This window comes from Anser brachyrhynchus (assembly GCF_964034855.1).
Source record: "Anser brachyrhynchus genome assembly, contig: SCAFFOLD_373, whole genome shotgun sequence".
Lineage (NCBI taxonomy): Eukaryota > Metazoa > Chordata > Aves > Anseriformes > Anatidae > Anser > Anser brachyrhynchus.
In genome coordinates, this window is record NW_027664037.1 from 39176 (window position 1) to 52802 (window position 13627).

Sequence of the window (13627 nt, forward strand, 5' to 3'; positions counted from 1 at the left end):
TTGTTTTACAGAGTGGCATAAAGTGGCTTTAGCACAAACAAACCAGAGGCTCATTCATGAAAGAGGAACCCTTTTCAGTGTAAAATTATGCCATATAAATTCCTGGTGTGAGTTCGATTTCAGAAATTTTTAATCTGAAAAGTGGTCCAGACAATTAATTGGTTTCTTCCCAGACAATTAAACGGTTTCCCAGCCCAGGTGGAGGGCTTTGAGCACCACGATGAGCGGCACCAGCAACACTGCCCAAGTTCCTTGGGGCTGTGCGTTTGCCCACTGCCTCCTGCCCTGCACTCAAAACAACCTTTGGGTTTGCAACTCTCTGACAAAGGAAGATCTGAATAAAATAGGACCTGGGAGACTTAACATCAATGAAACAACATCCACAATGCTAACAAATAAACATCTTTTCAATGCTGGTTTTATGAAAGAAAAGGAAATTCCTTTTTAACTTAGCTAGCTAAGGTAATGTTTATGGTAATTTTGGAAAAAAAAAAAAAAAGCAACACCACCATGACGTTGCTTTCTGCTAAGGATATAAATCTGAGCCTCATGGAGGGTTGAATTGAAAATTTGTGAATTGAAAATTCACGAGCAGCCAGATTAAAAATAGAATCAGGTCAATGTGAGCACTTCCGAAATGCTGGGATCAGAACAGAGCCAGCATCGTGGTGAGCCCTGGCCGGCAGGCACTGCACAGGAGCCATGGGCTGCGCAGTCAGCATCGCAGCACAACGTGCCTTTATGGCAGCTACATACGGGTGGAAATACAGAAGGATTGGTTTCCAGTTTAATTTGCTGGAGCTCAGGAGCTGATTTCAGGTACACGGTATCAGGTTAGGAGTGGCAGACAGAACAAGAGAGTCTTACAGCAAGCAAAAAACCAAGTGATATGTCATTCAGAGTTATAATAGTCAGGAAAACAGGTATAAGTCACTGTAATTGCATTAACACTAACATGTTTTCTGTCATATAGGTCTATCTATCAAGTAGGACATGTAGCACTCAGAACAAATGCTGTAGGAGAACAATAAAGCACAGCCTATTGTAGGGGCTCAAAGCAGAGAAAATGGAGGAAGAACAGATCTTGCACATTTAATTAACCTTCCCTGCCGCAACAAGAATGTCAAACAACTTTCATGTCACTGATATGCTAACAGAGGAAAAAATAAACATTGATACAAGAATGAAATACAACAGAAGTCAACCTTTCCTGACAACTTCCAGTAGCACTGAAAGAAGTTGACAACACAGGCAGGGCTGGGTTATCTACAGTGAGCAGGCAAATTTGAATTTCATTTTCTTTTTCTTCTTCTCTATTTTTTTTTTTTTTTTTTTACTATGCACGGAGGCAGATAACCAGGTTTAAAAGAGTAACACTGTTGAAGCCAGATTTTAATCTCCAGGGCAGACGCTGTGACAGAGCGTGTCCCTGTGCAGCACTGCACGTAAGCCCCTGCCTGATGTTCCACATCAAACACTCCAGAGCGTTCCCTGCTCCGAGCATCAGCCCCTGATCCACCAAAAGGAACTGGTGAAGCTCTGCCAACATTGCTGTTATATTTCCATAATGACATAATACTTCTCAGTTTTAAAAAAGAAAAATAGCTTTCATTCAGCCTCAACTATTCATATGAAAAGTTTACAGGAAGTTGCTTTCCTTAAAAAAAAAATCACTGCTACGTGAAACTCTAGAGTGTAGCTCGCAGAAATTGAGTTTTGTTAAAAAACAATCTGTTTTCAGTAATAAATGGCTGCCAAACACAGGCTATCCTTGAAAACTGGGTATTTACAGACCAACAACTAATCATTCTGAAGACAAGCCTGGTATTTTAGTCTATTATCTTTAAAAGCAGTAATTAGCAGAGATCATAGGCTAACAGTCCCCTGTAAGGAACCCTCTGCTTACATGAAGAAAAGAGGACGTAAAGATGGTTCCCCGCATTAGGACCACCAGAGAGAGGAGGACGCTGCTCTTCTCATGAAGCCTTTAGCTTCTGTGCTGAAACTGTGAAAATCGACACAAGCCATGGTAGCAGCTTTTGTGTATGATCTGCTGTCCACCAGAAACGGGATCTGGACTGGGAAATTTCACTTGGTTAATTAGCTTGTAATCTAACTTTTGCTCCAGTAGGAGCCCACCAAAGGCTTGATTTACTGCAGCCTTGGCCCTGGGCTGAGCAAAACTGTACAACTGATGAGACTTCATTTACTGTCCACATGGGAAAAATCAAGAGAAACATGCAATTTTTTATTATCAAAAACAGCAATCCTCAAACCTTTTTAATTAAAAAGAAAAAACAGTTTGAATCAACCCCAAATTCTTTCCTTAACATGAAAGATTTCATTTTGTTCTTGCTATTTAACCCCTTTGTAATATTGCCTCATTTTGTTTTAGTCAACTATAAATGAAGAAATGAAATGGAAGCTCAAAAAAAATCGGATTTCAAAATTAAATATGTCTTTTGGAAATATTTCCAATTCTAAAATAACAGAGTCTCATAGGAGCAGGTGAAGAAAGCCTTTAGGTGGACCTGACTGCAGGCTCTGACATGGTTAATACCTCACTTCCAGGCTGTGCAACCACTACCAGAAACCCATTCTGCAAGCAGTCTTTAATTGGTTATACACAATTAACATTTATTAACACAAGCTGGGAACGACACCTATAGTGTGGAGCAATACACGCATAATAAATCACAAGCTGTAACCACCATCATGCTCCACCAAAATCCCTGCTCTGTACTCCTGGCCACGAGGAAGCAAATGAACTGCTTGCAAGTGCTTTCTGCATGTTACCATGCCAATGTCCTTCCAGTGATGTGTTTTTGTTTTCCAGCAGCTTTGATTCTCAATCAATATGTGCTATTCAGACAGGTTTTATTTCAAATTACACCTTTTTAGAGATGCGTTTTTTGTAAAGGAAAGTCATTTTAAAAATATCCAGAATGATATTCTCACAAAATATTTACTGCATATTGCATCTGATACAATAAAACCACCTAAAATCAGGCAATCTGCTTACCATAAAACGTCAGCTGTCCTCGTGCCACATTTTTCCCTCTCACATTTTCAGCAACACACTCATAGAGTCCAGCATCTTCTTGCTGAAAATTTGGGATTTCTAGAAGTCCACTTGATCTGTGTCTCCTAGCTTTTCGGGGTATCTGTTTCCCATCTGCTCTCCTCCAGCTGATCGTAGGAACTGGGCTAAATGAGAAAAATAAAGCAAAATCAGATTTGTAATAAAAGCTACAGGTCTTGTCCTGATAGCTTCTCATCTTGATGAACTTGAAACTGCTTCGTGTTTGAGGATGATGAAGACGTGGTCAGTCTGAAGACTCTGCCCAGGATCTGGAGCAATTTTATGTTGGGTGCCATATATACACTTTATATAAGTACATGCATACCAATGGTTTATTGCTCACATAGTCTTAAAAGCAGGAGACTATGTTATAAAAGTGCTGTTTTGACAAAGTTGAATTTGGGTTTCTGCTGTGACAATACATCTATTTTCTTATCAATCCCACGCTTTCATTTTGGAAGTGCTGCTAGTGCTTACTCTAGAACCAGGACATGTTTTAGGTTTTGCGTGAGACCTCAGAAGTGAAGATGTACAACCACATCTGTACAAAATAAGTTATATCTTCTCTCTTCCTTGGGAGTTTTTGTTTTTGTTGAGTAGAGTCCCTGCTCCCCAAGTCCTCTGTCTGTAATGAATCCTGGAAATAAGTAACTGCTGCTGCGGAAAGTGAAGGATTAGCAAACCTTGCAAACTCCACAGTACAGCACTATGAAAGCCAGAAGATGAAGAAATAACGGTGGCTAACAACTTACTTTCCCAGGGCAAAGCACTCCAGTTTCACCGTTGTTCCTTTTGCAGATGGAACCGTTTCTGGGAACTGCACTTCTATTTTCGGCTCATACTCCCCCATCACCCCTGCGAACGTAAAAGAGAGACTAAGACTTGGTTGAGGTTTTGCAATAAATCCGCAAGTGTTTCTGTGCAGAGCTCTTCTCTACATCATTACTTGCCCAATTAATCCATTCATTTTAAACATGGCCTGTTGCTAACAGCCGTGCAGTGTGGGCTCTTTTCCCATTTACTACCAGAGGAAAATCGGAACCAGCGCTCCACACCATCTGCCAAAGATTAACATTTCTTCATGGCTGTGTTATTTTTGACTTTTGAATATTCAGGGGTTTTGCAGGTAACTTGTGACATAAAGGAAGCAATAATAAGGGAGGTTCACCGCCTTCTAGAAAATGAAATGCGGAACAAATGCCATTACAAAAAGTTTTAAAAGTATTGGGGGTAATCAAGGCTTCTATTAACTTCAAGGAGTTAGAGGCACAGAGACCATACACTCCTTGGGCAATTTCGTTATTTTTACTGCCCCAGTAAACCACACATTGTGGCAGCCTCTTCACCAAATAGCGTTAAAAAATTTGTGCACATAAAAGGGCCGTTACACTCATGACAAATCGCTCCATTTCTTGTCACCTTACTGTCTTAAAACCAGTACATATAATTTCACCAGTAGTGCTTATCAGCTAATTGATGATTGCAGGTTAAATCCCAACCGCAGGGCGCTGCCGGGGCACCCAGGGGCGGCAGGGCTGGGTACGGTGGCTGTGGCTGCAGCGCTGCTCTCTGTCTCCCTGCGTTGCAAAGAGGTGGCAAGGGAAGCCTTTTGGCTTTGCTTTTTTCACAGTTAGAGAGGCTTGAAGCTGAAAATGCTCGCTCTGGGACTTACATCCGATCTCTCTGTACGTGGTGACCTGTGCAACGCCTGCTTTGGTGCACTAACGAGTCACATCAGCGTTCTTCAACCTCGTTCTTCCACCGCTACGTTGCACAAAGAGCAGCTGCTGCACATAGTCAGCCATCCAAATGAAATGCATTTGTTAAAGATATGAATGCTCTCTCTGTACACACGCCCTGCCAAGCACATACAGCAGGAAGCCCGCGAGTCTGTGTCAGCGCTCCGGCGCTTACAGATCACACAAAAAGGAATCACGGGGCACGATCCCCATGAGCCCTTCGCACATTAACAGGGCAGCCCTGAAGGGCTGGAAGTGTCCAGGGCTATTGAGGAAGAGCCTCTCTGCTCTCCTGATTGTGAATTTACCAAATTTTGCCTAAATTTCTCCGCAATCCATGCTAAACATTTGCTGGGAGAGCTCCAGCCAGGACAAGGAGCAGCTATTGCCCGGCTGTTCCCAAGAGCAAGGCTGCGCATGTGAATGTTTGCCAGAACAGAACTTTTTGGCAGACACTAACATTTATTGCGATCTTTTCCCAGAAGAGTACTTCCATGTTGTGCAGTGAAGACCACAATCTGGCAGAGGAAGAGCTTTTGAGGAAAGCCTGACCAGGTGCAGCCAGTTTCCTCGCTTTGGCAGACACGGGCTTTCAAGCGCTCTCAGTGGTGACTTCCTTGAGGAGCTGAGCACCTCCAGCCATCCCCCTCCCCGAGAAGAGCTCCTCAGTGCCTGTGACAGCCTGTCCCCCCCCAAAACCACCCCAGGGGCTGCACCAGCAGCGAGCTGAGAGGTGGCAGACACCTTGGAGGGCAACGAACACGGTGGGTGCTCCACAGCAGCAGTCCGCCTGCCACCAAGGCCAGACACGCCGCGTGCTTAATCCAGTCCTTAAACAGCAAAAGCAATGAGAGCAATTCTTTCTGCTTCCCTTCCTTCACTCCTAAAGCGATAATTTGGCCCCCTTATGCAAAGTAGTCTGTAAAATATCACTTAACACTAGCGGGCTATTTAGGAAATTAAGGCACAATGTATTATTAACACATTATTCACCTGACAGATCAGGAGAAGGGAATGAGGAACGGGAGGGAAAGAAAATGGCTTTTTCTTTTTCCCCTTCTCTTTCTTCCTTGTTCCTGTTTCCTTGCCTGAGGTCGGAGCTGGAAAGCTGTGACCCCGAGGGGACAATCGCAGGGCAGAGGTGGGAGGGCTGCCTGAGGATGCGGGGCACCGGCCGCGGTCACTGCTCCCCGCAGCCTGCAGCGCCAGACCCCGCTGCTTTCTCTTACAGCAAGGAACCAGGTAGTTTAGCAGCATCACTGCTAACGTTACAACACCAACCACTTCAAAACCAGCACCTGTACCGGGAAAAACCATCAGGCTCCCACTGCAGCTCTAACCTACCTATAGCTACTGGGTGTGCTGCAAGCCCTGTCTTCTCTGCATTAAAGGAAAAACATCGGGGCGCAGGATATCTGTCTATACTGAATCCAAGCCCATTTTCACACGGACAGCTCTTATTTTTCCTGCTGTTCCTGGGTGAGTTAACATCTGACTTAGCATTACAGGTGGAAAGCAGAGGGGAGAAAATAAAAGACTAAAATAGACCCAGGTTTGTAGCTTGGAGAATGTTGTCAGTGTCATGACACCTCAGATGTTGTACGTGTTTGCAGTTCAGAGGATTTCATATTTTTCTCCCAATTTCAAGGCTTAAAAATGTGCTTTTGGATGAGAGTTCCAGGAATTCAGAAGCAAGCTCATTTGTCTGAGGAAATGATATGCATTTCCTGACAACACCTGTGAAATGTTAAAGTTTAATTGGCCCATACAGCTGCTGCTGACGGTAATTTCATTCCAGGTCTATTGTGGCACTTTCTCACTATTACTGTTTTAATTTTGATGTAAAACTCCAAAGTGCATTTTAAAGAGAAGAAGCAAAGCACTGCAAAAGCGCTGCTGTGGCGCCGGGGACTGCCACGGAGAGGTGCCAGACAACTGGTTTGGCCATTCACCTTTCAATCCTTTTTCTGTCTGGGCTGCAGTAGGTGAGGCACTCCTAGCCTTACTTCAGGCGTCAGGACCATTTGCAGCCCTCGGTGCCATATATATTTAGCTGCTTATTACATTGCCCAGCACAGAAGTAGTGCAGAGAGCCATTTCTCTGCAACGGGAGGCACCGGCTGGTACTGCCAGGACGAACTGTTGCCAGAGCAGCTGTGGCGATTCAAGCCAAAGCCTGACCTCAAAGCCTGGGGGAACCCAGAGAACCGTAACATCCCTTTCTGCCTTTTACACGGTGTGAAAGTCGGGGAGGACAGAAAGCAGCTCCTTCGGGACTGCAGCGCAAAAGCAGGGTGCTGGCATGAGAAAAGAATAAACCATCGGGGAATCCTCGGTGGTTCCTGCCCCAGGCCTAAGCTACACGATCAGGAGGCCACGGGGATGCTCTGCGTCGCTGAGCAGCCCAACCTCTGACCTTTTTCCACCATATTTATCACTGTCCAATAACTTCTGGTGCCAGGAACAGAGAGCTTGGGCCAACGGTGACTGAGACCGCTGCCTCAGCATGGTTTGCCCCCACTACCCTTCCTCTACGATTTTTATCTCCCCAAGGAGGAAAAGCTGTCCGGGGATAACTAATGGGACAAGAGGCAGTCTGCTCCCACAGCAGCAGGAGAGGAACCTGGTTCCTGTGCCTCTGGTTACAAAAAAACACTGCAAACATCAGGAGATCTGCAGCTGCAGAGCCCTGCAACCGCAAACAAGCAGAAGAGAAGCATCAAGGCACAGGTGGGGGATGCAATCTGCCTATCGGATCTGGTTTCATCCCATACACATGCATCTTTCCCCTTTACAGATTACAGCTCAAAAGCCTGCTATTGTAAAGCAAGCTGTGCTTTAAAAAACGCGTTGAAAAGCTGTTTTTCCAGGGTGATTAAATTCAAGCAAAATACCCATGACTAAGATGGCAGGTATTCAGCATACAAAACCCAAATGATTCACAACAGAGTCTAGAAAAATTACTGCTGTACGCTGAAGAAGAAATATGGAAAAAAAATCAGCGTTCTGGCAGGGGAGATTTCAGCCCAGCTCCTGCAGAAGCGAGCTGCTCTGGGCGGACAAGGACTACCGGAATGGTGGAGAGTTGGAGCGCTGCCACTGAACGAGTACCCACCACGTAAGTCTTATAAATATCCCCTATGGCAATTGAATTTCTCGATAGAGTTGGCTGAACTGTGAGCAACCAAACTCTGGTTTCTTCCTACAGCTCTGGAATTGGGAATTTTTAAACTTTTTGAGTGAGAGATTATCATATGCATGTATGGAAAGAGTCTCCTCTTTTTCTCTCTTCATCTCTATGAAATTATTCCAAATCCAAATAGAGGCACTATTCTTAGTTATAAGTGACCAGTGTTCTTTTTGTGTAGTATCTTATTCCATCATTTCTTTCTTTCAAAACAATGGGGCTGTGTGTAAACCACAGGGACCCACAGTTAATCCTGCATGAGAGTAAAAATGCCTTGCAGTTTAAGAACAACTTTGAGTTTTGAGAAAAACAGAAATTTCAGAGATTTTTATAAAGTACTTTGACTTTTTCCGAATTCATAAAATGTATTTCAATAGGAAGCCAGCCAAGCTGTAACTCAGACATTTTTAGTGACAAACCAATTTGTGACAGGTTCGCTGGGGATGGTCCGAGCGCCAAGGCCAGGACCCCAGGCCGCGGGGTCCCAGAGCTGCAGCAGCCCCTCCCTGGCTCCCTCTCCAGAGCAGGTCAGTGACTTAAATTAATATGGAGAGGTACATTAGGATTTTTCCCATTAAACTCAGTAATTGAAATTCAATGGAACTGAAACATTAATTGTTGATGAGTTAACCTCTGAGTCTACTGATTTAATGATATAGCGTTGTAAAGAAAATAACATATATATTGTTGGACAGAGCAAATATGAATGTCAAAGATAAACCCAACACATTTGCCAGTTGCAGCACAATGAGCCTTGCGTTTTGCTCATTTCTCTTGTTCACACTTCCAGGGCAACATATGTAATTTCTTTTTTCAAGCACAATAGAGTGTAATATTCAGATTTTACACAATTTTTTGGGTTACTCTATGTGGAATGAAAAACTGAGACTTGCAGATTTTTAAAATGCAGGTTGCATGTAATACCAGTGCCCTCCTATTTTAAAACACACTTAGCACATGTTCAAATTTGAGTACAGCCATCTTTGCTCTACAGATATTACAGCACCTTTCCTGTTTAACTCAGGAATGTATTCCGGAGCTCCTCAGAGGTTCAATTAAAGTTTCATATCTATAATAAACAGCAGAGTGCACTTCAAAGGAATCGGAGAACATTCCCGAGAATTACCTCGGGAAGGCAATTGGTCTCTGTAAATAAAGCTGAGTGCGTGCAGAGGAGCGATGCACTGGGGTAGAGCCCTTGGCGATGCACTTGACAATCAGGGTGATTAGCAATCATCATAGCATTACCCACCGTTTCAGAAACAGAAGCAGACATTGAGCTCAATTTTGAAAGATGGAAGCGCCTTCTGTGAGGTAAGGCTTGCATAAAAGTCCCGCTAATTTAATACCTACAAACATTTCTTGTTCAGTACTGAAAATGTTAACATGAGATGAATTTAAATATTCCTCTTTATCTTTCAGATGTTAGGTGACTTATTTTGGACTCACGGGGCCAGATTTACTGTCACTTAAACCACTGCCACTGTGTGTAGAGAAGCAGTGTAAGGGACAGCAGGTCTGGCGCATGGAAAAGCACTTGTCCTCACCCCTCCCAGCGTAATGGGGACACTTGCTCATTGTCCCAGCCCTTCCAAAACCCCACCTATGGGACGCGCGTTAATGCGAAGGGAACAGCCACAGGCTGGCAGCACTGAGCCCGTCTTACACGGGAGGAATTTCTGTACAATACTGCTAGGCAACAATGGATCTTCTAGAAGAAGTTTCTAATAATGCATTTCTATTTCTGGAACAAATGTCCTAAATGTTATCCTTTAAACAGACACTGCAAATTAACATGCAAATTTATTTTTCTTATCTACTCAAAAATGACTATGATACAAATCAATTGTCTGTATAAATTTAGAAATCCTCCTTTGGTTTCTTTTCACATTTTTTTTTTTTGTACTATTCCACAGACTACTAAAATTAGCGTTAATTCTGCTGGGAAATAGAGCCTGAGCTAACAGTTACCGAAACAACAAAGTATTTTTGTTCACTTTTGGGCTGCATAAAATGAGAAAAGCTACAGTGTATCCAAATTCTGAAATCTATTTTATGTCCCGTCTTTGGTCAAGTATCGCCAGGATTTTCTGCTATAACAAGAGTTCTTCCAGTGATGGAAATAGCAACCTTGGCCACAGCAGCATAAAACCCACCAGTGTCTATGATGTTGAACCATAGCTAAAGTAGAGGTTTTCAGCCTCGCTGAACCTTTGCGAAAGGAGAATCTCTCCCTTTACTCTACATAGTAATATTTTAAGCCATTTGTTATTTTTTTGGCGACAGCCAGTCAAAGAAACCCAAACAAGTCCTACCATCGTTCCTGAGGATGAGCGGGGTTGGGGGGCCCAGGACCCGGCTGTTGGTCACCGTGTTTGTCACCACGCACGTGTAGTTTCCCACATCTGAAGCTTCCACCTTCGCGATGTACAGATTGCCAGTCTCCTGCGAAACGAAGCGGCGGTTGTCCTGATGCACGAACGATGGGTACTCGTTGAAGATCCAGGCGTAGGTGAGCTCTGGAAGCACAAGGCACCACCAGCGTTAGCGACAGCCCGTAAACCTCCACACGGGACAGTCCCAAGTCTGAACTAAAGCCCTGGAAATGTTTTTCTGCCCGCCTTGGTTAGGCACAACAGATACATCACAGCCCATGAAATGACCAAACAGCACACATTTTGCAAGTTTGCATCTTTATGGCTCTAAATATAAATTTCCAAATGTGACTCCTCTGAGCCTGCACACAGACCTTAATGCTCTTAAAATGTTCCTTAAAGGTCTTCCAATCCAGAATACAATGCATTTTATACAGATCCCACATCTTCTGTCATGGACATTTCAATGTTTCTGACTCTTATTTTTTTTTCTTCTTCTTTCTTAGCTCATTTTTGCCTCCAAAGTTTGGAGGAGGGTCTGCTGAGCCACGTTATCATACGCTGTATGTTTTATTCCTTTGGAATTTCAGAATCGGCAAAAAATTCCAAACACTAAATTAAGCAGCTGTAATCTTCTATGTGTCTAATTAGATAATACTCAGTGTTTTGTAAGGCATCTTTGGAAGTTATTTACACAATAAAAAATAACAGAGAGACATGCTGCAAGTGGCTGCAGTTTATAAGTGAGGTTAATGCAATATAACCCTATTATATTTGCCTAAGACTAATGCCCAAACCCACTAAAATGCTTGAAGAACTCAAGTGAGTACAAGATTGTTGTAGTTTTCTAAGGGAACAGTAATTATACTAAAAAGCATATTCTTAGTTTAATACTCTAATGAGTCATAACTGTAATTGACCTCAACTACCATTAGGTACTTTGGAAAATAAATTCCGTCCTCATGTTCCACTGTTTACACATACAAGAGGTTGAAAGCAGATTGTTGGCTTTTATTTATTTATTTTTTAACAACAGGATTATAAAATGCCTACTTAGACTTTTAGGAAGATATGATAATTATGTTTATGTGGGAATATCTAATCATATTTACACATGTGCATCTAATTATAAGTAACCTCATGCTGATGTCAAGAGGATACTCAGAGCAAACAAGGTAGCACTTCTCAGCTGGCTTATTATTTTCTGCAAGTAGTTTAATTTTTTTTTAATTTTTTTTTTTTAAATTTACTCTTGGTGAACAATTATCTTGTTCCTCCAGAAGCACCCAGCAATAGGCAAATAAACATCAGTGCCCTAGAATGCACAGAGGCGTTTAAAGTTGAGCAAACCTTCACACAGCAGGCTTCCACCACAGCCCCCCGAACTCTGCAATACAACAACATTTTGCATCGCCTGTGGAATGGTGAATTAACCACAAGCTCTTCATAAAAACACAGGACCGGGAGGGTTTTTCTGGATCAACAACCCCTGCCCTTCCCTATCCTTCCCCAGGAGGCTGCATAGTCCCACTCACAAAGATCCCAGAAGCAGCAAGGTTTTCAGCTCCTGCTTTCCTATTAAAAGTTGGTTTTGCTTTAACTGCTAAGAACCCTCTACTTTCCGGGTTAAATATTTTTATTACTAGGCTATATCCATGTGCTTCTGGGCTAATGATGCCTTTAGCTTAATGGTTCTTGCCTCTTTGCTGGTGAGAGCAATCAAAAGTCCTTCTGCCTTCGTTTCCAAGACAGTCATTCCAATCTTATGATGACTATAGTAGGTTTTCCTTAAAAAAAAAAAAAAAGCAGCTCCACTAAAGCTCTGCTTTAGTTACAAGTCTTGAATATAGGTGCCATTTGAGCAGAGTGCTAGGCTGGAAACCCTGGATAAGAAAATCACAGGAGAACAGAAAGCAAATGTGAAGTTGTGCAAGAGTAAGAAGGTCTGACCAAAACAGCACCCAAATGCAAAGAGATTGTGGATTCTTCCAACACCGGAGGCAGGAAAATGGATCTATTCCTTGAGAGCACACCCTCAAAATCTCTCCAAAAGACATCTTCAGATTAAATCAGTTTGGCTACATAAAAATAAGGAACCCCAAATCAAAAAGCTGGACATAACAAAGATCTGATGTGACAACTCTGCCTTCGTTTCATTAAAACAAATCATTGTCCACAAAAACACAACTGCCTGAACTGCACAGCCTTAGACTCTAGGAGCAGTCCATTATTGCTATAAAATATCTAAAAGTACTGGATAATTGTCTCTAAAATAACGTGGGACCGATGGAATAAAAAGCACAGGAAAAACGGCAGACTGGAGTCTCTGTGAGTGCATTTGCTTTTGCAGCAACATGTAAATAAATACTGTATCAAACTCACTTTGATTTCCTTAGAGATCCTAGTGCAATATTTATGGCTTTTCAAACTTGACGGATTTCTTTTGATAAGGTTTCACATACTAATTGCTCTGGAAGTGATAGACAGTTCACATCCCATAGGCAATTTGTAACAACTGTGTAAACAGACACTTAAAATACAGCCTGAGATAGCTCCTGGTGACTGCGAGTGATGGAAACATCTACAGGAGTTACAGACACACAGACTTCAGCACAAAGGATGCGCAGTAACTAGCAATTCACACTTCTCTAATTACACATTAAACTCTATATCCTTTAGAATTTATTACAAACTTCTTTTTTAATTTGGGGACCTTTCCATGTAATTTTGCCTTATTTACAATGCTTGCATTTTTTCCTTTAAAGCACATCCAAGCTGATCTCTCAAACACAGGAGCTTATCTGAAGATTTCTGACCCATATTTGTGCTTTGGAAAAATCAGAATCCCTGCCAGCTGCAACGCTACGGCCAGCAGCTGAACCCCTGCCTCCCTCCCCACTTATACTGCACTCTTCCTCACTGCCTTGATGGTCCGGATTTCCATGACAGATCTGAGTGAGATGAAGACTGGGGAGGAGATGTAGATTTTGGCAGATCTTCACTTCTCTGATGACTCTTACCGGTGGAGGTAGCGGTGGGGAGCACACAGGGTGTGAGCAGAAGTTTGGTTGGAGTTTGGGCAATGGCAGAGATGGGCAGAAACACGCAGAGCTGTGGGTCACACCAAGATCATACGTGTGGCAGGAAGGGCCGCTACACACCAGCAGACACAAGTGTTTCAGCCAACAGCGGCTGTCAACTTCAGCAGTTAAAAAGACAATACATTATTTAAGGCACTTGGAAT

General features: G+C 42.9%; 1 protein-coding gene across 1 annotated transcript in view; it reads right to left on the reverse strand.

Annotated features, from left to right (window-relative positions):
• The window catches only part of LOC308186472 (contactin-4-like), an 82792-nt gene that overhangs the window by 31099 nt on the left and 38066 nt on the right, over positions 1 to 13627 (reverse strand). Inside the window, exons 4-6 of the mRNA XM_080608597.1 lie at positions 10324 to 10527; positions 3835 to 3937; positions 3023 to 3207 (exon numbers count right to left, since the gene is read on the reverse strand). Of these exons, the coding sequence (XP_080464723.1) occupies positions 3023 to 3207; positions 3835 to 3937; positions 10324 to 10527 (492 nt within the window). The remainder of the gene's footprint in view (positions 1 to 3022; positions 3208 to 3834; positions 3938 to 10323; positions 10528 to 13627) is intronic.